The 27,972-nt window shown below is 36.3% G+C and overlaps 1 protein-coding gene across 4 annotated transcripts in view; it reads right to left on the minus strand.

The window, feature by feature from the left end:
- ABCB11 (ATP binding cassette subfamily B member 11) overlaps nt 1-27,972 on the minus strand; it is a 110,172-nt gene that overhangs the window by 29,830 nt on the left and 52,370 nt on the right. For all 4 annotated transcript variants that reach the window (XM_054476926.2, XM_063647616.1, XM_054476927.2 and 1 more), the window contains 8 exons: nt 26,244-26,354; nt 23,912-24,037; nt 22,037-22,240; nt 20,233-20,403; nt 19,538-19,739; nt 18,616-18,679; nt 14,395-14,497; nt 8,141-8,305 (listed from right to left, as the gene is read on the minus strand). In XM_054476926.2, coding sequence (XP_054332901.1) covers nt 8,141-8,305; nt 14,395-14,497; nt 18,616-18,679; nt 19,538-19,739; nt 20,233-20,403; nt 22,037-22,240; nt 23,912-24,037; nt 26,244-26,354 — 1,146 coding nt within the window. The remainder of the gene's footprint in view (nt 1-8,140; nt 8,306-14,394; nt 14,498-18,615; nt 18,680-19,537; nt 19,740-20,232; nt 20,404-22,036; nt 22,241-23,911; nt 24,038-26,243; nt 26,355-27,972) is intronic.

The raw sequence follows: 27,972 nt of genomic DNA on the forward strand, positions 1-27,972 counted from the left end.
TTCTATGCCTAGTTTATTGAGAATATTTATCAAGAAGGGATGATGAATTTTGTTGAATGTTTTTTCTGCATCTATTGAAATGATAATTTTTTCCCTTAATATTGTTTATGTGATATATCATGTTTATTGCCTGGTATAAATCCCACCTGATCATGGTGTGTTATCTTTTTGATGTGCTCTTGGATTCAGTTATTTTGTTAAGGATTTTTACATCTATGTTCATCAGAGATATTGGTCTGTAGTTTTCTGTTTTTGTGATGTACTAGTCTGGTTTTGGTATCAGGTGATATTGGCCTTGTAGAATGAGTTAGGGAGAATTCCCTCCTCTGATTTCTAAAATAGTTTCAGGAGGATTCGTATTAGCTCTCTGCCTGTTTGGTAGAATTCAGCTGTGAATCCTTCTGGTCCGGGGCTTTTATTTTTTTTGTTAGGAAATTTTTTATTACTGACTCAGTCTTGCTACTCATTATTAGTCTGTTCAGGTTTTCTATTTCTTCCTGATTTAATCTTGGTAGGTTGCATGTTTCCAGGAATTTATCTATTTCCTCTAAGTTTTCCAGTGTAGGTGTTCATAATAGTCTGTGATAATCTTTTGTATTTCTGTGGTATCTGTTGTAATATCTTCTTTTTCATATTTGATTGTGTTTATTTGGATTTTCTCTCTTCTTGATTAGCTAGCAGTTTATCAATTTTATCTTTTCAAAGAAACAATTTTTTGTTTCATTGTTCCTTTTTTTTTTGTTTCTGTTTTGATTAGTTTTGCTCTGGTCTTTGTTATTTCTTTTCTTTTGCTAACTTTGGGTTTGGTTTGTTCTTTTTCTAGTTTCTTGAAGTGCAGTGATAGATTGCTAATTTGTGATCTTTCTACTTTTTTTATATAGGCATTTAATGCTATCAACTTCCCTCTTAGCACTGCTTCTGCTGTATCCCACAGGTTTTGGTATGTTGTGTTTTCATTTTCATTCATTTCAAAAAATTTTCTAATTTCCATCTTAATTTCTTCATTGACCCAGTGATTATTCAAGAGCATGCTGTTTAATTTCCATGTATTTGTATGGTTTCCAAACTTCTTGGTATTGATTTCTAGTTTTATTTCACTGTGGCCTGAGAAGATACTTGATATGGCTTCAGTTTTTAAAAAATTCATTAAGACTTGTTTTGTGGCCTAATATCTGATCTTACAAAATGTTCCATATCCTGATGAAAAGAATGTACATTCTGTAGTTGTTGGGTAGAATGTTCTGTAAATGTCTGTTAAGTTTGGTATAAAGTCCAGTTTATGTCCAATGTTTGTTTGCTAATTTTCTGACATGATGATCTGTCTAGTGTGTAAGTGGCATGTTAAATTCCCCCACTATTATTGTATTGCCCTATTTTTCTTTAGTTTTGCTTATATTTGTTTTGTGAATTTGGGTGCTCTGATGTTGAGTTCATATATATTTAGAATTGTTATAACATTTTGTTGAATTTATCATTATATAATTATCTTGTCTTTTTTTTTTTTTTTTTTACTATTTTTGATTTAAAGTCTGTTTTATCTGATATAAGTATGGCTACTTTTGCTCAACTTTGGTTTCCATTTGCATGGAGTATCTTTTTACACCCCATTACTCTCAGTCTATATGTATCTTTATAGGTAAGGTGAGTTTTTTATAGTCAGCATTTAGTTGGATTATATTTTTTTAATCCATTCTTCCAATATGTATTTAATAGTGGACATTTAATCCATTTACATTTGTGAAAGGAAAATATGGGCCCCCAAAATCACTAAGCTAAAGAGGAAAGTCAAGTTGGGAACTGCTTAGGCAAACCTGCGCCCCATTCTATTCAAAGTCACCCCTCTGCTCACTGAGATAAAGGGATACCTGATTGCCTCCTTTGGAGAGGCTAATCAGAAGCTCAAAAGAATGTAACCATTTGTCTCTTATCTACCTATGACCTGGAAGACCCCTCCCTGCTTTGGCTTGTCCTGCCTTTCCAGACCAAACCAATGTTCACCTTACATATGTTGATTGATGTCTCCTGTCTCCCTAAAATGTATACAACCAAACTGTGCTCTGACTGCCTTGGGCACATGTTGTCAGGACCTCCAGAGGCTGTGTCATGGGTGTACATCCTCAACCTTGGCAAAATAAACTTTCTAAATTAACTGGGACCTGTCTCAGATTTTCGGGAGTCACACATTCAAGGTTAATATTGATATGTGAGGCTTTCTTCCTGTCATATTGCTGATTGTTTTCAAGTTGTTTTATAAATTATTTGTTTCCCTCTTTTTCTCTGTTTTTTTTTGTCTTTGTAGTTTGATGAAATTCTGTTATGCCATTTTATTTTTTTATCTTCTTCCTTGTGTGATTATTTTATATGAACTGTGAGTTTTATATTTCAATGTGTTGTTGTGATGGTGAGCAATGACCTTTTGTTTCCATGTTTAAGACCACTTTGAGCATTTCCTGTAGGTCCAATCTAGTGTTGATAATTTTTCTAAAAGTTTGCTTGTCTGGGAAGAACTTTCTCTCTCCTTCACTTATGAAGCTTATTCTGGCAGGATACAAAATTCTTGACTAACAGTTTTTTTTTTTCCTTTTAGCACGTTGAAAATGCCATCTCTTTCTCTTCTGGCCTGTAAGGTTTCTGCTGAAAAGTCTGCTATTAGTCTGATGGGGTTTCCTTTATAGATGAGTAGATGCTTTACTCTTGCTAATTTAAAAATTCTTTCTTTTACTTTGACTTTACACATTCTGAACATAATATATAATGGTGAATTCCTTTTTGTAATATGTTTGCCTGGGGAATCACTGGACTTCTGAACTGGTTGTCTAACAGTCTTGACAGACTTGGGAGGTTGTTATTGATGATTTTTTAAAATATGTTTTCTAAACCTTTTGATCTCTCTTCCCTTTCAGGATACTGATAATTCATAAGTTCAGTTGCTTTATTTAGTCCATGTTCAGTCACTTTACTTAGTCCTAGACATCTCAAAGCCTTTGTTCATTCTTTTTATTCTTTTTTCCTTATTTTTGTCTGATTGGATTATTTCAAAAGACATGTGTTCAAGTTCTGAAATTCTTATCTCTGCTTGGTCTAGTATATGATTTAAGCTTTAAAGTGTATTTTGTATTTCCTTCAATGAATTTTTTAGTTCCAGAATTTCTGCTTATTTTTTTAAAACGCTATTTGTCTCCTTGGTAAATTTCTCATTCATATCCTGAATTGATTTCTGATTTCTTTGTATTGGTTTTCAGATTTCTCTTGCATTTTACTATCTTTAAAAATCAATATTTTAAATTATTTACCTGGCATTTCAAGAAATTCTTTTTGATTGGTATCTGTATTAAACTGTTCTCACACTGCTACTCCTGACACTGGGTAATTTATGAAGAAAAGAGGTTTAATTGACTCACAGTTCCACATGGCTGGGGAGATCTCAAAAAACTTACAATCATGGTGGAAAGAAAAGAGGAAGCAAGCAGATCTTCATATGACCAAAGCAGGAGGAAGAAAGAGTGAAGGGGGGAGTGCTACACACTTTTATCAGATTTTGTGAGAACTCACTCACTATTATTAGAACGGCAAGGGGGAAATCTCCTCCCATGATCTACTCACCTTCCACCAGTTCCCTTCTTCAACATGTGGGGATTACAGTTTGACATGAGATTTGGGTGGGGACACAGAGCCAAACCATATCATTCTGCCACTGACCCCTCCAAAAGCTCATGTCTTTCTTACATTTCAAAACACAATCATGCCTTCTCAACAGTCCCCTCAAGTCTTAACTCATTTAAGCATTAACTCAAAAGTCTAAGTCCAAAGTCTCATATGAGACAAGGCAAGTCCCTTACAACTATGAGCCTGTAAAATCAAAAATAAGTTAGTTACTTCCAAGATACAACAGGGGTACAAGCATTGGGTAAATCCTTCTGTTCTAAAAGGGAGAAATTGGCCAACACAAAGGTGCTCCAGGCCCCATGCAGGTCCAAAACCCAGCATGGCAGTCATTAAATCTTAAAGCTCCAAAATAATCTTTTTTGACTCCTTGTCTCACATCCAGGCCACACTGATGCTGAGATTGAGTAATTTATGAAGAAAAAAGGTTTAATTGGTTCACAGTTCCACATGGCTGAGGAGGTCTCAGGAAACTTACAATCATGGCAGAAGGTGAAGGGGAAGCAAGGCATGTCTTTACATGGCCAAACCAGGAGGAAGAGAGAGCGAAGGGGGAAGACTACAAAGTTTTTTTTTTTTTTCTTTTATTATTATTATTATTATTATTATTATTATTATACTTTAGGTTTTATGGTACATGTGCGCAATGTGCAGGTAAGTTACATATGTATACATGTGCCATGCTGGTGCACTGCACCCACCAACTCATCATCTAGCATTAGGTATATCTCCCAATGCTATCCCTCCCCCCTCCCCCCACCCCACAACAGTCCCCAGAGTGTGATGTTCCCCTTCCTGTGTCCATGTGTTCTCATTGTTCAATTCCCACCTATGAGTGAGAATATGCGGTGTTTGGTTTTTTGTTCTTGCGATAGTTTACTGAGAATGATGATTTCCAATTTCATCCATGTCCCTACAAAGGACGTGAACTCATCATTTTTTATGGCTGCATAGTATTCCATGGTGTATATGTGCCACATTTTCTTAATCCAGTCTATCATTGTTGGACATTTGGGTTGGTTCCAAGTCTTTGCTATTGTGAATAATGCCGCAATAAACATACGTGTGCATGTGTCTTTATAGCAGCATGATTTATAGTCCTTTGGGTATATACCCAGTAATGGGATGGCTGGGTCAAATGGTATTTCTAGTTCTAGATCCCTGAGGAATCGCCACACTGACTTCCACAAGGGTTGAACTAGTTTACAGTCCCACCAACAGTGTAAAAGTGTTCCTATTTCTCCACATCCTCTCCAGCACCTGTTGTTTCCTGACTTTTTAATGATTGCCATTCTAACTGGTGTGAGATGGTATCTCATTGTGGTTTTGATTTGCATTTCTCTGATGGCCAGTGATGGTGAGCATTTTTTCATGTGTTTTTTGGCTGCATAAGACAGGGATGCCCTCTCTCACCACTTCTATTCAACATAGTGTTGGAAGTTCTGGCCAGGGCAATTAGGCAGGAGAAGGAAATCAAGGGTATTCAATTAGGAAAAGAGGAAGTCAAATTGTCCCTGTTTGCAGATGACATGATAGGATATCTATAAAACCCCATTGTCTCAGCCCAAAATCTCCTTAAGCTGATAAACAACTTCAGCAAAGTCTCAGGATACAAAATCAATGTGCAAAAATCACAAGCATTCTTATACATCAATAACAGACAAACAGAGAGCCAAATCATGAGTGAACTCCCATTCACAATTGCTTCAAAGAGAATAAAATACCTAGGAATCCAACTTACAAGGGATGTGAAAGACCTCTTCAAGGAGAACTACAAACCACTGCTCAAGGAAATAAAAGAGGATACAAACAAATGGGTACATGCTCATGGGTAGGAAGAATCAATATCATGAAAATGGCCATCCTTCCCAAGGTAATTTACAGATTCAATGCCATCCCCATCAAGCTACCAATGACTTTCTTCACAGAATTGGAAAAAACTACTTTAAAGTTCATATGGAACCAAAAAAGAGCCCGCATCGCCAAGTCAATCCTAAGCCAAAAGAACAAAGCTGGAGGCATCACACTACCTGACTTCAAACTATACTACAAGGCTACAGTAACCAAAACAGCATGGTACTGGTACCAAAACAGAGATATAGATCAATGGAATAGAACAGAGCCGTCAGAAATAATGCCACATATCTACAAGTATCTGATCTTTGACAAACCTGACAAAAACAAGAAATGGGGAAAGGATTCCCTATTTAATAAATGGTGCTGGGAAAACTGGCTAGCCATATGTAGAAAGCTGAAACTGGATCCCTTCCTTACACCTTATACAAAAATCAATTCAAGATGGATTAAAGACTTACATGTTAGAGCTAAAACCATAAAAACCCTAGAAGAAAACCTAGGCATTACCATTCAGGACATAGGCATGGGCAAGGACTTCATGTCTAAAACACCAAAAGCAATGGCAACAAAAGCCAAAATGGACAAACGGGATCTAATTAAACTAAAGAGCTTCTGCACAGCAAAAGAAACTACCATCAGAGTGAACAGGCAACCTACAAAATGGGAGAAAATTTTCGCAACCTACTCATCTGACAAAGGGCTAATATCCAGAATCTACAATGAACTCCAACAAATTTACAAGAAAAAAACAAACAACCCCATCAAAAAGTGGGCAAAGGACATGAACAGACACTTCTCAAAAGAAGACTACAAAGTTTTAAACAACCAGATCTCATGAGAACTCACTCACTATCACAAGAACAGCAAGGGGGAAATCCACCCACCCATGATCCAATTACCTCCCACCAGGTTCTTCCTTCAACATGTGGGGATTACAATTTGGCACGAGATTTGGGTGGGGACAAAAAGCCAAACCATTATCGGTTGCTGGACACTTGTTGTGGTCCTTTGGTGGTGTCATATTTCCATGCTTTTTCATGTTTCCTATGTCCTTCCATTGATATCTGTATATCTGATGTATCAGTTGCTTGTTCCAATTTTTGAATTTGCTTTTGTAGGGGAGATTTTTTAAAAATACTTTGGCTTTGATTTTGGGTTCATGCAGTAGTGTGATCTTTGTATGGTACTACTCTAAGTCTGTTCATGACTCAGTCTCAACAGTAGACCACAACAGGGTGGCAGGGATCCTCCCAGGGGTGATGGGATTATCTAGTCTCCCCTCTCTCTCCTTGGAGCAGTGCAGAGGCAGTGCATGTTTGTATATTCCTGGTATCTAGGCCCTCAAAATGATGCCTGACAGAGGCTGCTCCAGGATTGGATGCCTGTGTGATTCTGTGTGGGTTTCCCTTTTGGAGTAACATCTCCGTGAAATTTTTAGGCAGCTCTTCATGTCAGGGACAAGGCCCTAGTGGGTCAAGGATTTATCCCATACCCAAGATTGTAAAAGCCCATTTTGGAGCCCTGGATGTTTCTCTCTTACTATTTGCCCATATCCAAAAGCCTCTTGTGGCTCTCAGGCAGTCCCCAACTGGGTAAGCTGCCTCAGATCCTCTCCTCTCTTATTTCTGGTGCTTCCCATCCCTTGTTTGATGAATCCTAATGTTCTAGCCAAGATAATCTGTTCCAAATGTAAGTATCTACCTATTATTCTGATTCCTCTTCATGGAGAAGGCACATACTACCTGCCTCTAGTCAGCCATCTTTCAGTACTGTTTCCATGATCAAATTTTGATAACTAATCTTGCAATGACAAGATTTTACTAGAACCTGGCTCTACAGTTACACTGGCTGGATGTGAATCCCAACTCCACTACTTGCTAGCCTAAGCTCTCTGTGCCTTGGTTTGCTCCTTTGCAGAATAGAAATAACAAGAATACCTACCTTAGATGGTTGTTAGTAAACTTAAATGAACTATTGTACATAAAGTGCTTAGATATTGCCTTAGATAGTGCTTAGATACATGTTCATAGTTATTATGATGATTACAGCAATAAAGTCAGATAGAGAATATAAGAAATTCTAGGAAGTGAAAAATTGGAATAAGCTTAGTTTTCAACCATGCCTTATTTTACTTCTCTCTTTCTTTTTCTGCTTCCTACCCACATTACTATTTCAATAGTGCAATCAGTGGAGAATTATACATCAAACACTAACACCCGCTATATAAGTCAAACTTTGTACCTCTGCTGTTCAGCAAGATCAAAATTTCCCTAAAAGCCTTTTGTATTATTCAGTGAATCCACTTTGCATTTTGATTAGGTTTGATATACATTACTAGAAAAATTGCCCACTTCTAACACAAAATTTTCAGTGACAGTACCATTTTTTTTTTTTTATAGGCACGATGACTCTCTGAGTGCCCTGTCAGCCCAAATGAGAGTTCTTAGCTTTGCCTTCTTACCTTCTGTGTGATGGAGGCTTGGGAAATTTTTCATTCTTTAGAGATGAGAAAAATGAACTAACAGAAAAGAGCTAAATACATGAAAACAAAGAGCGGACTTATCAAAATAATAAAATAAAAGGCATGAGAAGAAGAAAGCTAGTCCAGCTGTGTACTTACCCCAAGAATCTGGCTGAATAAAAAGGCATACAAGGGTGTGACTGTCCCGTTTACAGCTGCACCCACAGACCCTACCAGCATGTAGGGCCATTCTGGAGCATTGAATTTCAGAATCCTCCTAACTGGGGCAGGTTCAACTTCTTCCTGCACAGGAATGTCCTTGTCCTTGAGCAGAGAGAGGGTTATATTAATAATCTAAATGTACACAAGACATTTTGCATGTAGTCAAGACATTTTGCAGCAGATACTTTGGCATTCACAGATTTAAGAGTCATAGTTCGATTAGTTATGAGTGACCTCAAATGTCTATGGGATATGGCGGTTTGTTATTTTTTGAGGAATCTTTTTGAACAAAACTATTGCTGTGGCTTGAATAAAAACTGAACTGAGGGAATACGCATTTGAAGGTGAGTTTATAGTTCTCATTTCATGATTACATGTGTATTAACTCTCAGAGAGTAATAAATATGTTGGATGTTGGAGAAAAATAACTCCCATTAAAAAAAGAAAACCTTTGCTACGGTTGTATTTATACCTGTGAGGACTGGTGAAATTTTCAATTTTAAAAAATAAATGTCAAGGTTCTATAATGTAGTAACTGGCTAAAGCTCTAAGGCAGGCCAGTATATATGAAATAAGACAAAATAGTTTTTAAAATATATTAAGTGGTGTCAACAGTTATCATTGAGATGTTTTCAGTAAGGTTTTCCTTAATTAGTACCCAGAGGTAAGTAGTACTGCATTTGGATTTCTAAATTGCACATTTTCTTCACACAGAGTGGACATTCATTAGCATTTCTCTTTAGTTGCCATTAAAGTCAGAGCTAGCAATTTTTTATCTTCTCAAAGGCAAATATTATACATGGACCTCCGTTGTCTTTTTTGGCCATCATTTTTCCTTGCTATGGATACTACTCAAGTTTGGTCTTAAGGGTAATTAATTCATTAATTTGTTAAATTTATTACCCACTTTGAGAAAGGATTTTAGGTAGCTTATATAGGTTTGTATTGATTTTTAAAAGCTTTTCTATTAACATTTACCAAAAATATCTACAGCAAATCGACTACAAAGCTTAATTAGTGCTCTCTTTCATTAACACAGTAATTTATCTTTTAGGCAGCAGAATGGCAGGGATAGACAACAGCAAGGATCTTCAAAAATTTTCTCTTTCTTTATAAAGTCAAAGACCACATTCAATTTAAATGAAAGTCTGGTGTCATGTCCATTTCATTACAGTTGCAAGTCAAATAAAATGAGGGAAGGCAATTTGGTCTGGTGATGAATTTGGTACTGTCTCCACTTCAAGTTCTCTCTTGGCCTGCTCTCATCATTTGTACTTTGTCATTACTGCTCTCTCATGCAGCAGGTCCTTCTGTTCAATTATTTCCCCTGTGACAGCTTACTAGCTCTAGGCAACCTATGCCAGAAAGGAAGAAGGGTACCTGGGAAAGCATGAGTGTAATAGGCATAGAAAAAATGGAGCTCTTGGAAAAGCCCTACGTGGTCACCAGTAAAGTGTATCACCAAGTGCTCTAGCTCTCTGGACCTCAGTTATTTCATCCTTAAAATGAGAGATTTGGACTAAGTAATTCTGGGGAAACAATCTCTCTGAGTCTCCCATGTTTTCGCACATCTTGTGAAGAGAGGCATTGACTGCCTTCATTCAGGTTATTTTTTCAAGGGTATTTGTATAGCAAACAGTTTTGGAGGACAAAGAAGGTGTCTTCATCCCAAGCGAAGTGCAAACCTTACTGCCCCCATCTGCCCATTATGAAAGAGTCAGGCTCCTCAAGCCCGGGTTTCCTCTCGTTTAAAACACTCACTTCATTTGTTGGTATCATCTGGCCCTCTTTGCATTGCCTTGTGGGAACTGGGGGTTGGGTTGGGGAGCCAGTGCAAATGCTGAACACTGGCTACTGCTATTGCTATAAGTAATAAAGTCCTTTGTCTCTGGTTCAGGGTGCTCATGTGACAGAGCAAGACTGCATCTCCAAAAAAAAAAAAAAAAATATGAACACTGTGATTCAGGATGCTCATGTATTCTGCTAGCATCATGAAATTGTGTGAGACTAACTGAATAGCTTGCAATAGAGCAAAATATTTCAACCCTTCTCTGTTCTAGAGTGGTTGTTATCCAGATCTGGATGCTCTCAGATTCATGTGGGTTGATGATTAAAAAACCAGATTCCTGTATCCTGTCACTAGAATTCCAATTTAGTAGGCCTAACTGTGAATCTGTCTTAAAAAATACTCATCAGGTAATTCTGGTATTCAAAGTTCAGTTTGTGAGAACTCCAAGGCTCCTCTTACCACTAAATGGCTAGGATATTCTATAATGTATGTTTTAGATGTGTCAGCTGTGCTGTATGTACCATCAAAGGGTAGGCTTTGGAACTTGTGAAGACTGTTAGCACTCACTAAATTCTGCCAGCTTCCCTGTGACATTAAATACCAGCATTTCCTGGAACCACTGTCCCGTAGGATGGTCCACCCACAGCCTGACATGATAGAAATTTTTCCAACCTTCTGATACCTGAAGGTATCCTTAACTATAAACAACACCACTTAGGACATTTCAAAGCAATACAAAGTAATTCTTGTCTAGTGGTTTTCATTCCAAGAGACACTAACAAGAAATACAAATTAATTAAAATGATTTTCTTTGGTTCCTCTACACTAAAAGTTTGACTTTAAAGTTTGACCCCCCCCGAAAAAATGCAACTGTCCAGCTTGAATGATGCAAAAACTAGAAAATCTGTCCCTAAATATTGGACTTTTGAGTGCATTTTATTTGATATCTCTGCTAAAAGAACAGGAGAGGAATAAAAGAAAACAATACAAAATATAATTAAAGTCATTCTGTAAAGAAATATTTTTCTCTCTGATTTTGCAAAATTAAACATAAAGAGAAGATTAATAAATTAACAACAAATCTCACAGACAGGTAAAATTATAAAATTTATATATGTTTTCTTGTACCTCTACTGTAGCACTGGCAGGCTGCACAGCACTTTTAAAAAATCATATGTGAAGAAATGCCTGTCAGCAGCTCCACAGTAGGGAGAGTAACAATAGCTCTTGTTCATCTTTGCATCCCCAATGTGATACCTGGCACTTCACAATGTACAATCAATGTTTATGGGATAAAAGAATGAATGAAACGTTTATGTCCATGCTGCATACATGCAACAAGAGATTTATTTAAAATTGCTCATCCACTATGATGCATTCATAGTTCAATGCTAGACACTGGGCTTTTCTCAGTTTCCTTTCTTACATCTTCTGTATAGGCCAGAGAAAAAAGTAACCTCCGACTTAAATCTTAGGTCCTGGTTTCTATACTTTGTTACACTAATTTCTGCATTTCCTTCAATAGAGATTTCCTGCCCTAATAATAACTTTAAGATTTGATGATAAAAAGTGGTAACTATGACAAAGGAGCAGATTTTTCAAATGAACCAATACTGATAGCCATTTTTATGGGTCCCATCTCTGTCTTATCTTAATCAATGCCTAAATCCTATCACATAAGTTATCTGTGATGCAGTTATGGGTGTCTAATATTTGATCCTGACTTGATCTCATACATGTTCTGCCTTGTGTTTTAGTTTCACCGAAAGAGATGACTAAATATTAGAGACTAAAACCTTTAGCCTGTGGGTTTCCCTAATCCTAAACTTAATGTTGTCAACATTGTAACTAACATCTGACCCCATTTACAGGAGCTAAGAGTACTGCTTGGAGAGCAAGGATAAATGGGTATAGTCTCATCTCTGTCACCAACTAACCATGAGACCTTGGGTGAAAGCACAGACTTCTCAGGAAATGGTTCTAAGTTTTAGAGTCAATACTCCACAAGACCACAAGGTGGAGATAACTCCTTTGTGTGAATCAACCTTTAGCACCGTAAGAGAGTATTTCCCAATCTACAGAAGGTAAGGTTAGGACTGTTCCATCAACATGAGAAAAAGAAAGGATTTCACCAATGCTTGGGCTTGTGGAATTTAGTTAAGTATTAAAATACTTTAAAATACCAAAACGGAGCAACATTTTACCATATAATGTTACTTGAGATTAGAAATTTCATAAGTCCAATTTTATTAACCCCCTTCCATTATTTTCTTTTCAAAAATCTTTAATTTTTTAAACCTAAAGGACTAATAAAATTATCGTACAAACCAGTGGTATTAATATGAGACCTTTTCTCCTTGGAACTTTAGTATAATCACATTGGCTCTCTTATCATTTTTTTTCTCTCTTGTTCCTTTCTATCTCCCTTAACTAGAGAGAACGTAAAGTCACATCTTTTAAAACGTATGCTGGCCTACATATAATTGAGTTTAATTGTTCTATTCTAAATGTATAATGCTGACTAGTAGAACATAATATGAAACATTTTAATCTCTGTAAAACTAGCCCGTACATTTGATTTAGACTTCCTTTTAGTTAAATGGTTCCCTACTGAATTGTTCCTGCAACAAGAGAACTCTATAGGAATCTGATCTCCAGATGTCCAGGGAATCTGATGGTCCCCTACACCTATGCTAGGTCCTCTACCAGCTTGAACAACAACAGTGAAAAAGTCAGATTTTCCTTCCCTCCCTCCCTTCTTTCCATCCTTTCTTACTTTTACTTTTATTGTCAAATATTTACCCAAAAACTAGAAAAAATTAAAATGCAAAAATTAAATATGATTGGTATTGTTATGGTTCAATAGAAATGTCAATGTAGTGTTTGGTTCTTTCTCCCCTGAAGCTCTATTAAACTCCTGTTCTTATATAATACATCTTATAGTTATTTGGAGCAGCACCCGGGACTCAATGAAATAGCTATTTCTAGAACTAGAAGAGAGGTTGAGTCTTTAGTGGCAGGATGCAGTAAGAAACTATGCTTGCTAAATGTGTTTTCTCTCACTGTGATTCATCCTGCTGCTCCTGAGAAAAAGTCTTCTATGGAATTTATTTAAAGCCTCTGTTAGAAATTGAGACCTCTGTTTATTCAGTATTAATACACTAAAAACAAAAGAGAACCCAATCACTCCCTTGTCATTTTCATAAGGCCATAAAGAGTACTCTACTTTATTCCAAATTTGTCCATTATGAACCAATGTTTGTAATTACTGCCTAGTGGATTCACGTGTCGGAATTTTACTTAAGACAATTTGAAATTATATCATGCATAATGGATGTGCTTGTAATTTAAAAATTCTCTGACTTATTTGCTTTGATAAATCTTGCAGTTGGGGTTTTATTTTATTGTAGAAATTCATGTTGTCATTCTAATTTTTAAAATCTCCTGATGCCTTACTAAGTGCAAGGCACTGGGTTAGGTAACCAAGTTGATTCAAACACAAATAAGATGTATCACTAACTTTAAGAGGCTTATAATTTAGAAAGGGGATAAGTCAACATGACTTCGATTAAGGCTCAATAAGAAAATTGCCATGAAAATTTTCTAATGAAGGGTGGTAGGGGAATGAATGTTAAGAGTATCAGGGCTGACACGTAACATGCAGTAATGAGGAAAGGCTTGGAGGAGAATGGGTGGTCTGTTTATGTGAAAATTAGACAATGTCTACAACAGCAGGACACCTGCATCCTTAGGAAGAAATTGTATATTGCTATACATGTTGTTTGCTTTCTTAGCTCTTTAATTTTATGCTACCTTGAATTATGTTAAAATTGATAGTATTATTTTAAATGTATCTTAAAACCATTATAAAATTATATGAAATCAACAAATGTCTGTGAAACCTAATTGGCCTCCATTAATTCAAATATTTTGATAACTTGTGATAAGGGCTAGCCTATTCAAACACTTTTATTGATCAGGGTATTTTTGCCAAAATTATTGTAATTTAAGAAAGAAATTTTAAAATTTGAGAAAAAAAGTTTTCAGGTATTCTTAACAACTTTTATAGAAGGATTTCTACATATGAGCAAATAATCTGCTAAATATCTATAATTCACACATTCTGTGTTTGTCAGAGTATTTTGTCTAAGACAATTAACCCTTAGAAGTCCAGTTTTCATTACCTTGTATTCTTAAAAGTAATCAATTAACTAATCTGCGTTAAAAATATTGTGTAAAATTTAGAGTTTTCATTAGGTCTTAATATTCTGTCTTTTAGTCTGACTTGAAACACTGCTAGATATATATACCTAGAAAACTCATATTCTCAGGCTTAAAGGGTACCCAACAGTCCCCAGGAGAGACTTCTTCCATTCCCCCCGATAAGCAGTTGGTGCCTGACCTTTCTATCTTCTTCATAAGTAGACTTATGATCTACAACAGCTAATGGAGGTTCGTGCACCAGGTAAGAAAGCTGAGACTTGGAGCGTTGCCGGATGGAAGCCCTGTAAATAAACAGAAAGATGAAACAGTGTAGACTGTGGCCAGATTGGAGCAGGATCAACTGGTGTCCAAGTTTACATTTCAGATGTCAAATAAATAGAAATGTTTGGTAGGTCACATGGTAACCAGGAAAGGGAGCTTGCAGTTTAGGTTTGACAGAGCTAATCTTGGGGCAGAGATAATCAGGTTGATTGCTCTGGGCCCTAAACTCTTGCAAGCGTTGGACCCAGATTCAGAGTGCAGTCAGGGAGGGAGAAAGAGAAAGGGAGCAAAGCTGTCCTACCAGTTCATCAAAAAACCACCTAAGGCTCAAATACTTTCCAAACCCACATGGTTCTGCTAATTGCTGCCTTGGCAACAGTCTATTTCCTTTACCTTCTTTCTGGCTTAGATTGTGGTCTTGATCTCTCTCTCTCATACCCGACGTGTTCACTTTAGCATGGTTACAAATGATATGAGGAAATAGGGCCTCTGATGAGATTTTCTCCAGGCTATATACTACCCCTAGACACGCATGAATGAGTACCTTGTTGAAATATAATTTAGCTCAATGTGTTCATTCATTTATTCATTAATTCAACAGAAGTTTATTGGGCATCTACAACATACAAACCAATGCCAGGTGATGTTGGGGACACAAAGACTAGCCAATGACAGATTTCTCCTTCAAAAAATTTAAACCTTATAGAAGAGGCCTGTACCACACCCTAATGTAAAGAAGAATGTGGTAAGTGCTATTAGGCAGGTTTGAATAAAGAGTACGGAAAGTCAAAGGTAAAAGAAATGTATGGCAGGTGTTACCAAGGTAAGATTCATGGATGAGATGGCTAAGGTAGGATTTGGGGATTTGTAGACTATAGAAAAGAACATTTCTGACTGAGAGAACGTATAAACATAAGCATGGAGACAGGGGAGGACAGGGTTGCTTGCTGAATATACTGAGTACATGACAAGCATGGGAAGTGATTGGTTCAGACTCCACCCTCCTCTTCCCTCCCCCAGACTCCTGGGAAGGAGGCCCCCATTCTCCTCTAGGTTAACCTTAAAGTATTTAGTGCTGGGAGCTGTTGACAATTATGTTGAGACCTTCCAAAAAAGAAGCTTTCTGAAAAATGAAGCCAATGGTGAAATAGTAGAGCTGAGAAAGGAAGAGAGAGAAACTATTATCTAGCTTGGACATATCACCGAAGCTCTAGCCTTGCCTGAAGCCAAAGCATCTTTGGAATATTTAGTTATATGAGCTGATTCTGTCTCTCTAAAGGTAAATCCAAGTTGGGTTAGGTTTTCAGTCATTTGTAAACAGTCTCAATGTTTAAGAGGCAATGCTGAAGACTGTGTTTTAGAAAGAATCACCTGAAGTAAATGGTGTAAAGAGAGAGATGTGAGTGATGAGGAGACCTGCATCAACTGTTTTAGTGTCATCTAGATGAATCCATTCACATATCTTCCTCTACCATTTTGCATACAAGTGAAATTACACCAAAACAAATATCAAGGTGGTGCCTGCCTACTACATGCTCATCTAGCCTTCCAGAGAAGGCAGTAACGTATCAACTGAGTTGCTCCAATTTGTTCCCATTTTCTGTTAATGGCACTGCCATCCTCTTAGTCACCCAGGTTCAACACCATGCAATTACCTCAAGCCCTCCCTCTTTCTTGCTCTTGCACATTCAGACTCTTGCCAAGTCTCATTATGACCAGGCATTAAACCACTCCTCAACACTATTTCCTGCCACCAAACTTCTGGGACACCTCCAGAGACTCCCTCCCACCTAGCCTGAAACTACACAGCAATGAAGTCATTTCTCCCAGTTAGGTAACAGAGGTCAGGATGTCTTCTCCAGAAGGTGTGCAGAATAGGCTTGTGTCAGCTGGTGAGAACAAGGTGCATGATAGGAGGAGACTTAAGGTCAAGGACCTAAAAAGCAAATGCAGAGCAATGAATGCCAAGGTAGGAGCTTGTGGAGGAGGAGAGGCCATCAACATATGACTGACTACCTTCCAGTTCTGAGTATGGGAAGACCTATGTCCTTGGCCCCTTGGATATCTACTTTTTATTTTTTAAGTCTCTCTCTTTCACCATTCTCCAGATCATTCGAGCTGTCTAGCCTAGGCTGTCATGAAGCCCATGGGCAGTGCATGTGCGAGGCAGGTTTACCTCTCTCATCCACCAGAAACACCATCCCTTTTCAGAAACTGACAACATCTGTCCCTCCCCTTCTCTGAAGCTGTGTACCACTTCTCACTGCAAATAAAAACAACTTGGGAGAATAAATACTCTCTTTCTCAACATTATTATTTAGGAAATTTGTGGCTGTTATCTATTAAATTGTTCTTGAATCTAAAATATATTGCTGAAAAGGGACTTAGCCATCAGAAAAACTGAAACCAAAGAAACAAGATACATATTAACACTTCATTTTAGTCATCTTTTAACGACAACAAGAAAAATCTGTCAGCATTTACAATGAGATATTTTAACAGACTTTCATACTCAAATGTACAAATCTTTCTCTGCAGGAGTTTAATAGCTACTTTCTGTGTGTAGATCGTATTTCTGGATTTCTCATCCTAATCACCAAAATGTAACATTTGTGAGAAATAATAGCCAAATTAATGTTCACATTAAAATGGTTACCTAGTCCTAATAATAAACTACAAATAAACTACTTAGCATGGGGAGAATTTTGTTTGTCTGAAGAGTTAAGAAAATAATTATTTTCTTGTTGGCCTGATCATAAGAAACACGTCCACTTTGCAACCTTTAACCTAGTGACCAAAAGAGATGCCTAGTCATTCTCTGGGTTTAAGAAGTTAGTTGATATTTTCAGGTTGTGATTCTAATGACTTGAATGATTTAAATTTAGTATCAAATCAGAAAAGCATGACTAAACTTACTACCAGGTGCCCATAACATTGTTTTATACCTTTTACATGACAGAGTAATGTGAAGCTATTGCTTTGTTATTTGCCAAATTCGATAAATTCAATCAAACTAGCATTTCTTAAAATGTGTTTGAATAAACTTGTTCTCAAGAAGAAAGATAGGAAAACCCAAGTCTGAAAATTCAAATTGATAAGGAAAAGAAACTAGGGCCTGAAGTATTTATCTACATCGGAAAATAAATACACTACTTTTTGTGAGCTATTCTTTGAATATTTAAATGAATATATCTGTGTTTGAACTACTTGGAATTGTTAGCTGAATGTTTTAAGGCTCTTTAATGACTTTTCAATAAATAATTATCCATCTTGAATGAGCAAGCCTTATCTCTGAGACTTTGCACAGCCTTGCATTAAATGTCCTAGAAATGGAAAGGGCAATTGTAGAGAGATTGCTACCATCTCACTGCCTATTTCAAATCTCCTGACTTAAGAAAAAAAAATCTTGAATAACTGTTATAAATATAGACAAACACTCCTGGGCAGAATTCTTCTTAATACAGACTTTTAACATTAGAGGAACAGTTTTATTGAAACTCTTAAACCAGGATGAAAGACTAAAGTGTATAGCCTCACTAATAGCATACTCCAAAAATATATTTTGAAAGTAAACAGCTTTATATTGATCCAGGGAAAAATAAATAGCTCTTATTTAGGAAAATTATTTTTAAGTGCTAAAATATTCCATTTCTTATTTCATCTAGTTAAGGAATGATTTGACTTCAGATGGGTTACTCTCGGAGCAGAAGTGTTTGTAATTCAATTGCAGCTCAGTAGATTAAAGAGTGGAGCTAAAGGCATGAACTTGACCTCCATATAAGACAGTGTTTCATACCACAGTTAGCTTGGAGCAGAGGAACACTAAACACAGATTTTTTTTTTTTTTTTTAAAAGAAGTCCCCTTTCTAAGCTCAATACGCAATATTTTAACCATAAACCATCTCCATTGCAACCCTTATCCCCAATAAGATGAGAAGCTAAATAAAAAAACCATGAATTGGGGAGAGAAATGTCAATATAGCAACCAAGGATCATTTGCATGTTCATATTTGACAAGACCTGGCAGTCTACTCAGAGTTTCCTTGTTGTACCTGAGATATTCTCTGAGGATTATGACGACAGAGGACTCCTCAGAATATTTGGAAACCTTGAAATCTGCCCTATGGCTTGAGCTTACCTTAAACTATCCTGGTAGCTCCCTCTGCTAAAGGTCCTCGCAAGCATGTCATCTTCAGTTGCATCTACACAACACACCATGAGCAATTTTTTAGTATATACAATAAACAGAACCATATCTAAGTAGAATTCTTTACTATGTTTGCTTAGAATATAATTACTATGTCTAATGCCAAAACATTCTGTTAACTTTATTGCAATAAATAAAACTCGGGGCTTGTCCTGCAGATTCTAATAAAAAATTTCAAAATACTCAACAAGACTGAGTCATTTAAACCATACAATAGCTTGTTACCTCCACAGAAACAGGTATTTTTTTTTAGCATAAATTATAAAAAGTTTAAGAGAAGTCCATCAGAAGTAGCAAAAAAAAAAAATGATAGAAGCACTAAACTTTTCAAAAGTCTATTCAGAATAACCCTCATACGTTAAATGTATATAGTAGTTACACCTAATGGAGTGAAATGGTGGAGAAAGTTTAGAGTGGTTGGTTAATTTAGACTGGGGTAACCACCAAGTCTGAAAATTCAGACTGATAAAAAAGAAGGTGCACTAGAACCTGAAGTATCTATCTACGTTTGAAAATAAGTATTATACTTTCTTGTCATTGATTAATTCACTCAGCCGATAAGCATGAAGCTTCTATTGTGTGCGGAACACACTCTAGGAAGCCTCTTCTATTTGCACAGGGTAAAAAAAAAAAAAAGAGGGGATGGAATTGAAAGTTAGAAGCCTTGGTTTTAGTGCTATAACTTGATCAGATAGCTTAGCTTCCTGAGCTTCAGTTGTTTCCTTTACCGTCTATATAATGCCTGCCAGGGTTGTTGGGAGAACAGTGAGTATTAAAATACATGGAAAACCATAAAGCACTATAGACATTAACTATTTAATATAACGTACAAGTATAGGGAAAAAGCACTTGCCCTTTATGTCCTCTTCATTAAGGGCTTGATTTCCCTGGCTTTGCAAAGTCACTAGAGTGAAGTAGACACCTTTCCTTTCCAATAATTCTTCATGGGTGCCTCTTTCCACTGCAGCACCATGTTCAAAACCAATGATGGTATCTGCAGCTCTGACCGTAGACAAGCGATGAGCAACTGAAATGATTGTGTGCCCATGCTGAATCTGTAAGAATGTACAGTGCACCATTAAACAAAACTGTGAGACAGAGCTGACACTGACCTTTGGATCATTTCAGAATCCATAGGAAAGTTAGATCCTTGGTCCCTGGGAATATTCTTAAATAGGCTGTGCAGACATTAGAAAAGGCCAGCACATTTTCTTGCAGCCATAAACCCCAACACACACTGGCCCTGTTGCTGCCATTAATCAACAGCTAAAAAAATTTTTTTAGGTAACTTAAAAAATATCATAAGCTAGTCTTAACAAGATTTAAACTTTTACATGTGTAGCTTTTGGAAACCAATTATAACTTTCTTCTGTTCAACTGTGAGGAAGATTGTAGTCAGCTAATATTTTCTAAACAATCAGACTAGATGCATGAACCCATGTAGTGTCAACTACTCCCATCCCTCCCACCCCACAAGGATCTGCCTTTCCTGCAGCAGCACAAGCATTTCCACATGGACCTGTAAAATGGACTAAGACTTCCACAAACCTTACTCAGTGCTTCTTGCACCATGGCTTCACTCTCATTGTCCAGAGCTGAGGTGGCCATGTCCAAAAGCAGAATCTTGGGATTTCGGATGAGGGCTCTGGCGATGGCTACCCTTTGTTTCTGGCCGCCACTCATCTGGCCTCCTCCTTCTCCAACAAGGGTGTCAAATTGCTAGATGGAAGGTGACACCAAGTCATGAAGGGAAAAGAATTTGATGGCTTCTGACAGTGATCCACTACAATGTCCTTTCTATTATAGCTTTCTTCTCAAGCACGAATTTTCACTGCTCCAAATTCCACTGAAAGAAATATCCCTTTCCCAGACGGGTTATTGTCTAATCAATATTTATGTGTGAAATAAAGAAATTTTATGCTTTTATTCCAGGGTTTACTAGGCTATGTAAGTGTTCCTCTTTAGCTCAACTTCAAATAAGATTTTTCAACCAAAATAAAAATTGGTCACGGTCCTAAATATCTATCTTAGAGGATTAAAGCACAGAGCAAATCTTTGTCTCTTTTCTCTTGTTAGACAACACAGCAAAACACAATGCAAAGGCTGTTTCTATGTTATGAATAAAAGGTCAAACTAGCTTTATAAGGATTATCATTGACAGAAGATGGTTACTGATTATCTCACAGGCCTAGCACAACACTGGAATCTAATAATTAGGTGTTAGCGGTCAGACACTTATCTTGCTTATTACTAACCAACACGAATTGAGCCTCTACCACGAATAAAGCACGGTACTGAGCTTTTTACACATAACATTTCTTTTAGTTCTGATAGATACCTTATGAGGCAGGTGCTGCTATTTGCAACTGATGAATAAGGAAACACTGGGCCCAAAGAATTAAAGTAACTTGAGAAAGTTCATAAAGCTTGTAAATAGAGAAGCTGGGATTTGTATCAAGGTAGTCTGATTCTAAAGCTTTATACTCTTTAACTACTAGGCTATATCATAGCCACAGCTGCAATCCTGTTCATAAAGAGAATTTAGAAGGCTGAAGGGGAAGTGTTCAAGATCACTGACTCTGAAGGCAGACCACCTCAGTACGAACTTTGTCTTTCCCACTTACTTGCTGTATAATCTTGAGCAAGCTATTTGACCTCTTAGAACCTCAGTTTTCCATCTGTAGGTGGAGATAATGATATTAGCTGCTTAACAGCGTTGTTGTGAGGGTTTAATAAGTTAATAGATGTGAAGTGCTTAGAACAGTGCCTGGTATGTAGTAAGAACCATATACGTGTTAACTCTTTATAATAACTCTTCTTTGACTTAGCAGGCCATCGGTGGCAAAATCCATTTGAGTATAATGCTGAGGAGTTGGTTTTTGCAGTTGTTGCTTAGAATGGAGATATATAAAGAATTGTTTTTGACACAATATTAGCTGCCTAAGCATAAGAAAATTATAAGAGTAGCTGTCATGAGATTATTGTGCAAGTTATTGCCACATGACATTTAGCATCTACTTAGACAAATGCTTAATAAAAGGAATAAGGACATTGGATCTATGTCAAAGGAATTTTAAAAAAGATAGTTCCCCAGTTTGGTAGATGTTTAATATATTACCAACAAAGGGAGCTTTTCAAAAGAAAACCTCCTTTTTCGATAGATTTGAACATAAAAACAATGCATTTTCAAATGAAAGGAAACACTCATGGTACTTTTTCAGGCATGAAACTAAAACACGGCTTAAGAATTTAATGACTCGGGAATCATACGAAAAGAAATGTGTATAATTGTGCAACTTTTTTTCCTTCTATGACCTCTTGGTTTCTCCCAGGAATGTATGGCTATGGGTACCTGTGGCAGGTCCATGATGAAGTTGTAGGCATTGGCCTCCTTGGCAGCTTGGACTATGTCTTCCATTGTTGCATCTTCTCTGCCATAGCGAATATTTTCTGCAATGGTGGTAGAGAACAGAACTGGCTCTTGCTCCACTATCCCAATCTGATCTCTAAGCCACTGAATGTTAAGAGAGCGAATGTCATGGCCATCCACGGTCACCTAGAGAGCATGGGAACAACATCACAACTTTTGGAATCTTTCAGGATTCTGAATCGTAATATTATGTCATACTTGACCAATGGGCAGAAAAAATAGAGGCCAATAAGATTCTAATGGAGACAATTCCTCTTGAAATGTGGTTCTTTATATAAGGATGATAACATGTAATTGAAATCAAGTATAGTTGCAGAACAATTCATTGTAGAAACATAAATGATGTAAATAAAGTTCACTGAATTTAACACCATTGGCCCAGGAATGGACAAATTTTTGATTCCAGTAAAGAGTCAGTTATTCACTATATTTTAAATATTTTTATATCTTTTGACTTTTGACAAAAATGGACCCAAAAGATACAATAAAAATAAACAATGATCCCTATCTTGTATATATGATTTATAGTCAAGTCTTACTTTCTGGCCAGATTCATCAAATAACACTTTGCTGTTAAAAAGCAAGTGAAACTATCAGTGGGAGCAAATAAAAATCACTATTAGTAAAAATGTAAAAATCTTACATCAAGAAACTATGATTTCTATATATTCAGAGTGCAGTTATGGTGGTAGGTAGTAAAGAATACCCAATCAGAGATGAGATGTCTGTGAAAAAGGAAAACTCTGTTATGTTTGCCATGCCTGTGTAATATTATTGCATGATAGAGAACTCATTTTGTTGAAGCCATTAAATAGTTAAATGATTCTGTCTCAAGGCATCAAGGAGACTCTGACAAGAATAATTTTGAGACAGAGTGAAAAGAGCATGGACTTTGGAACCCAACACACCTGGATTCAATCCTGACTTGGTCATTTACCTGATGAATGACCCTAGACAAGTTTCCATCTCTCTGACTCTCTGCTTCCTTGTTTGTCAAATGGGCCTATATACCTTTGGGGGTCATTGTGACAATAAGTAATCATTTTAATAAAGTATCTAACACATAATATGTGATAAATAAATGGCAATTACTAATACTCATTTTTCTTAGTTTCTTAGGACTGCTCTCTCTTAATTTCAAGCTCTGTTATTATTCCTATATTTAGTGTTTGGAGAACTTAAGGACACAATAATATTTTCGTTATAATACAAAGAAAAAAGTGGAATAGATAGTTCACTGAAGAGGCAGCAATAACATTTTAAATGTACAGTTATGCATAGCTAAGCGATGGGGATACGTTCTGAGAAATGTGTCCTTAGGCGGTTTCATCACTGGCAAACATCACAGCGTAGTTACACAAATTTAGATGGTATATATATATATATATATATATTTCCAAATGTCCTAGCACCATTACTAAATATCAATCATTTCTCTTAACTTGAGCTGCAATGCCAACATCAAGTAACATATATCTGATTTCTATATATGTTCCATTATAATCTTATGGAACCACTATCATATATGAAATCAATCACTGACTGAAATGTTGCTATGCCACATCTGACTGTATCTGCACATTCAGTTACATTATACAGTGAATGGAATTGACTGGTTATTCATTGAACACTGTTACCATGTAGGGAGGGTGTCCCATCAATTCAGTAACAAATCATTAAGTTAACTCTGCATGCCAGGACAGTCTCAATGTATGCTACACCTTTCTGTTTGATCAATATACTGCCATTTGCACTTTACTGTCCCCATGTATTGAGGAGTTTCTGGAAGACACCCACCATTCCTTCACAGGGGTCATAGAATCGCTGGATGAGTTGCAGTGCTGTACTTTTTCCAGCTCCACTGGGTCCTACCAGAGCTGTCATTTCCCCTGGTTTAATGACCATGTTGAGGTCATTTAGAATCTGGAGAAGAAAGAAAACAGCAAAGTTCAGATTGTCACTGTTTACCAAATCAAACAATTAGGCTACAGGTGCAGATACTTTGTGTTGATACTCGGTGTCTGTGTGTGCGTTTATGTATGCCCCTAAAGCAACGTCCACTGAAATCCATCAACAACCAGCAAAAGAAAACATTGGCAAGGATGAGGTTTTGGCATTTAGCACATTACTTAATTATTTAACTGAGAGCCATGACCAAGAAATGAAATGATGCACATTAACACAGGTGAAGTAAATAAGACATGTTAACTTTTAAAATTGTGTTCCAAAATCTAATTTAAAATACTCCTGACATACTAGGATAAGGAGACTATGCCAATTAGTTAAAGAAAAAAAAACATTAAGTTAGAAATATAGTACTAATTTACTGATCATGGATTAACAGTAAGGAAATTTGCAGATTTTAAGCCGTCCTTCATGTGTATGGTGTATGAACATACCATTTGAATAAACTTACTTAATAAATACACACGGTGTGTTTGCTAGGTAGAGGCTGAATGCTGGCTAGTAGGTCTTGTGAGGAAAGAATGAGAATCTAATTCATAACTATTTGTCAAATATTTTCACCAGTTAAGAGGTGATTTTTGTACTGATTATGGAAAATGTGGTTTGGGGTCCTCTGTGTCACAAAACCTCATGCCTTTCATTTCATACTAGGAGTCAAACTTGCAAATACATTTTCACTTACTGGCCTGTATTGGACTGTAAGCTCCCAGAGCAAGCAGGAATCAAATGTGCTTTTTTATCATTATAGCACCAGTACAATGTGGCACACAGAGGGTTAAAAACATACTCCTACTATGAATAAATACATATAGGTTTAAGTAAGAAGATTTTATTTCACTATTAAAAGTAATGGCAAAAGCCGCAATTACTTTCCACCAACTTAATATAAGTTTTAGCTATCCATTCAAAAATATTTACTGAGTATGTATTACTTTGTAATTCATAGCTTACAAAGCACCTTTACATATGTTATAACATTTGATGTTTAGGTACATATGTAATAGATAATAAAAATATACTTTAAGTATGTAATCAGAATATATATTTACTTATGTTTTATATATTTATGTATATAATGAAGGTAAATAGAGATATACACCTATATTTGTACATTTGTTATATATATTTATAGATATATTTATATTTATCTACATACCGATAATGTAGGTATGTATATATAGATATAAAATATAGATAAATATATAAATATTTAAATATTTTTATATTTAAAATATTTATAGATAAATATATAAATATTTACATATCATATATTTATGTATTATGTATTACAAATATTATATAAATATTTACCTGCATTATATATATATATGTTTACCTTCTCTCTGTATATATTCATATATTCAAAGAGAGAATGATATATATATCATATATATCACATATATATATGATAGGTATGTGGTGTCAGAATTAAGTTAGGCTAACAAAATGGGATTTAGTTCTGTGCAGATAACAGAAATATTATTAAGAGAGAGTGGCTAGAGATACTCTGTTGAAAATGAGGAATTAGTCTAATTTCAAAGCCAATTTATTCAGGGGTAGTAGATCCTAATTTTCTTGTAGAGTAAATTGCCTGTAAAGATAATTTAAAGGCAGGAAATAATTTTTTTCACCATGTGCCCTGAACAAGACACATGAGCATAATATCACAAGGATACCTTCCTATAAGGGCTGATGCAGTGACCTAGTGAATTTACAGATGGGAAGTAAAAACCTACATAATGGCAGCTTTCCTTTGCCACTTCATACCCTATACTCACTGTCTTCCACTTTCTGCAGTCTCTACGAAGGTTGGGAAGAACCTGTGCTTCTTGATTGTTCTAATTGCCTTGTCATTTATCTAGCACTTGCATAGAAAGACAGGACCTGCCACTCATTTCAACAGAGCGTCATAGAGTTCATTTAGCCTGAATGTACTGCCAGACTGTGTCCCAACCAGGGGATTTGCACATTATGGTTATCACAAAGGAATGCGGTCTGTTGCCTGAGATAAGCCAACACCCGAGGATAATTTCAGAGAAAGACACCTCCATTCCCTATTCCTGGGAACTGAGTCAAGCTTCAGAAAATGAGCAATTTGTGGTTATGCAAATAAATCATCGAAGAAGAAAACATCTATTGTTCTGGGGAAAAGACCAGCACTCACCTTCACCTCTGGTCTGGAAGGATAGTGGAAGGTCACATTATGGAATTCAATTTCACCCTTGATTCGATCCAACTTGTAACCATCTTCTGACATGCAGTCAATGATGGGTTTCTGGAGTGAAATACAAAAGGGACACAGTGTAAACTCGAACTAAGATGCACAACTCAATTCAAATTGTAAATTCAAATAAGAAACATCTTTGGCGTATCTCTGCAATGTTTTATCTGGTTGTTGCTGTTTTATGGGTAAATTCAAATGAAGATGTATACATTTATTGTGCCTCTTAGTTTGCATGTATCTTAATTTGAATTTACTTAGAACAACAACCAGATAAAACATTGCAGAGATATGCCAAAGATGTTTACACATTAAATGTTTATTAATAATAGTGAGAATAATCACTACTTACTGAGATATTACTGAGATATTATATATTAACATAATACATATTTAATTAATTTATTTAATTGCTATTATTTATCGTGTTATTACTGAGATATTATATAATATGTGCTATTATATAATAATACATATATAATACATAATATGTTGTATTATTATAAATGTATAATATGTTAACAATATTATTATATATTATATATTACTATATTACTAAGATAATATAGGAGACAATGTACTAGGTGTTTTTATACTTTTATTTACATAATTGTCACCATCACCAAACTAGACTGGTGATATGCCCATTTTTCAGTTGAAGAAGCGGAGGAATTGCAGAGAGATTAAGTTTCTAAGACCATGCAACTAGTCAACCAATCTGGGGTCCAGGGGTATTCTTTTGAGTATCCATGGTAGATGATGATTAAAACTGAGTGTTCCTAAATGATGTGTTCAAATGCTACCAACTTTCAATTGTTGTCCTGAATTTCACCTCTTCTGCTAGCAACAAGCCCAATCTAGAATTTAACCACTCTGGTTAATCAGAGAAAAGTGAGGGCCTCTTCCTTCTACCAGAACACTCCAGCATCATCTTCTTCCCTTGTCCATAACTAGTGATGGAAATTCATCACTGTATTAGTCCATTTTCACACCACTATAAAGAATACCTGAGACTGGGTAATTTAGAAAGAAAAGAGTTTTAATTGATTCACAGTTCCAAATGGCTGGGGAGGCCTCAGGAAACGTACAACCATGGTTGAAGGCAAAGGGGAAACAAAGCATGTCTTACATGGTGGCAGGAGAGAGAGCACGTAGGGGAAACTGCCACTTTTAAACCGTCAGATCTCATGAGAACTCCCTCACTATCACAAGAACAGCATGGGAGAAAATGCTCCTATGATCCAATGACTTCCCACCAGGTCTGTCCCTCGACACATAAGGATTACAGTTCAAGATAAGATTTGGATGGGGACATAAAGCCAAACCATATCAATCATGTTAGCTCTGTTGAGAAGTATAATGTAATCTACCTCCTTATTGGGTTGCTAATAAAGATAATAAATAATTTTTAAATGCCTTAATTTTTTAGTTTCAGGGCACTTTTAGAGTCATCATCTTATTTGAGCATATAACAACCTTAAGAAAAAGGTAGAATTTGAATAAATCAACTTTTTTTTTTTTTTTTTTTTTTCAGAGACACGGTTTCACTCTGTCACCCAGGCCAGAGTGCAGTGGTGTGATCATAGCTCACTGCATCTTCAAACTCCTGGGCGTAGGCCATCCTCCTGTGTCAGCTTCCTGACTAGTTGGGACTATAGGCATGTGCCACCAC

This window comes from Pongo pygmaeus, chromosome 11 (assembly GCF_028885625.2).
Source record: "Pongo pygmaeus isolate AG05252 chromosome 11, NHGRI_mPonPyg2-v2.0_pri, whole genome shotgun sequence".
In the NCBI taxonomy this organism is placed as follows: domain Eukaryota; kingdom Metazoa; phylum Chordata; class Mammalia; order Primates; family Hominidae; genus Pongo; species Pongo pygmaeus.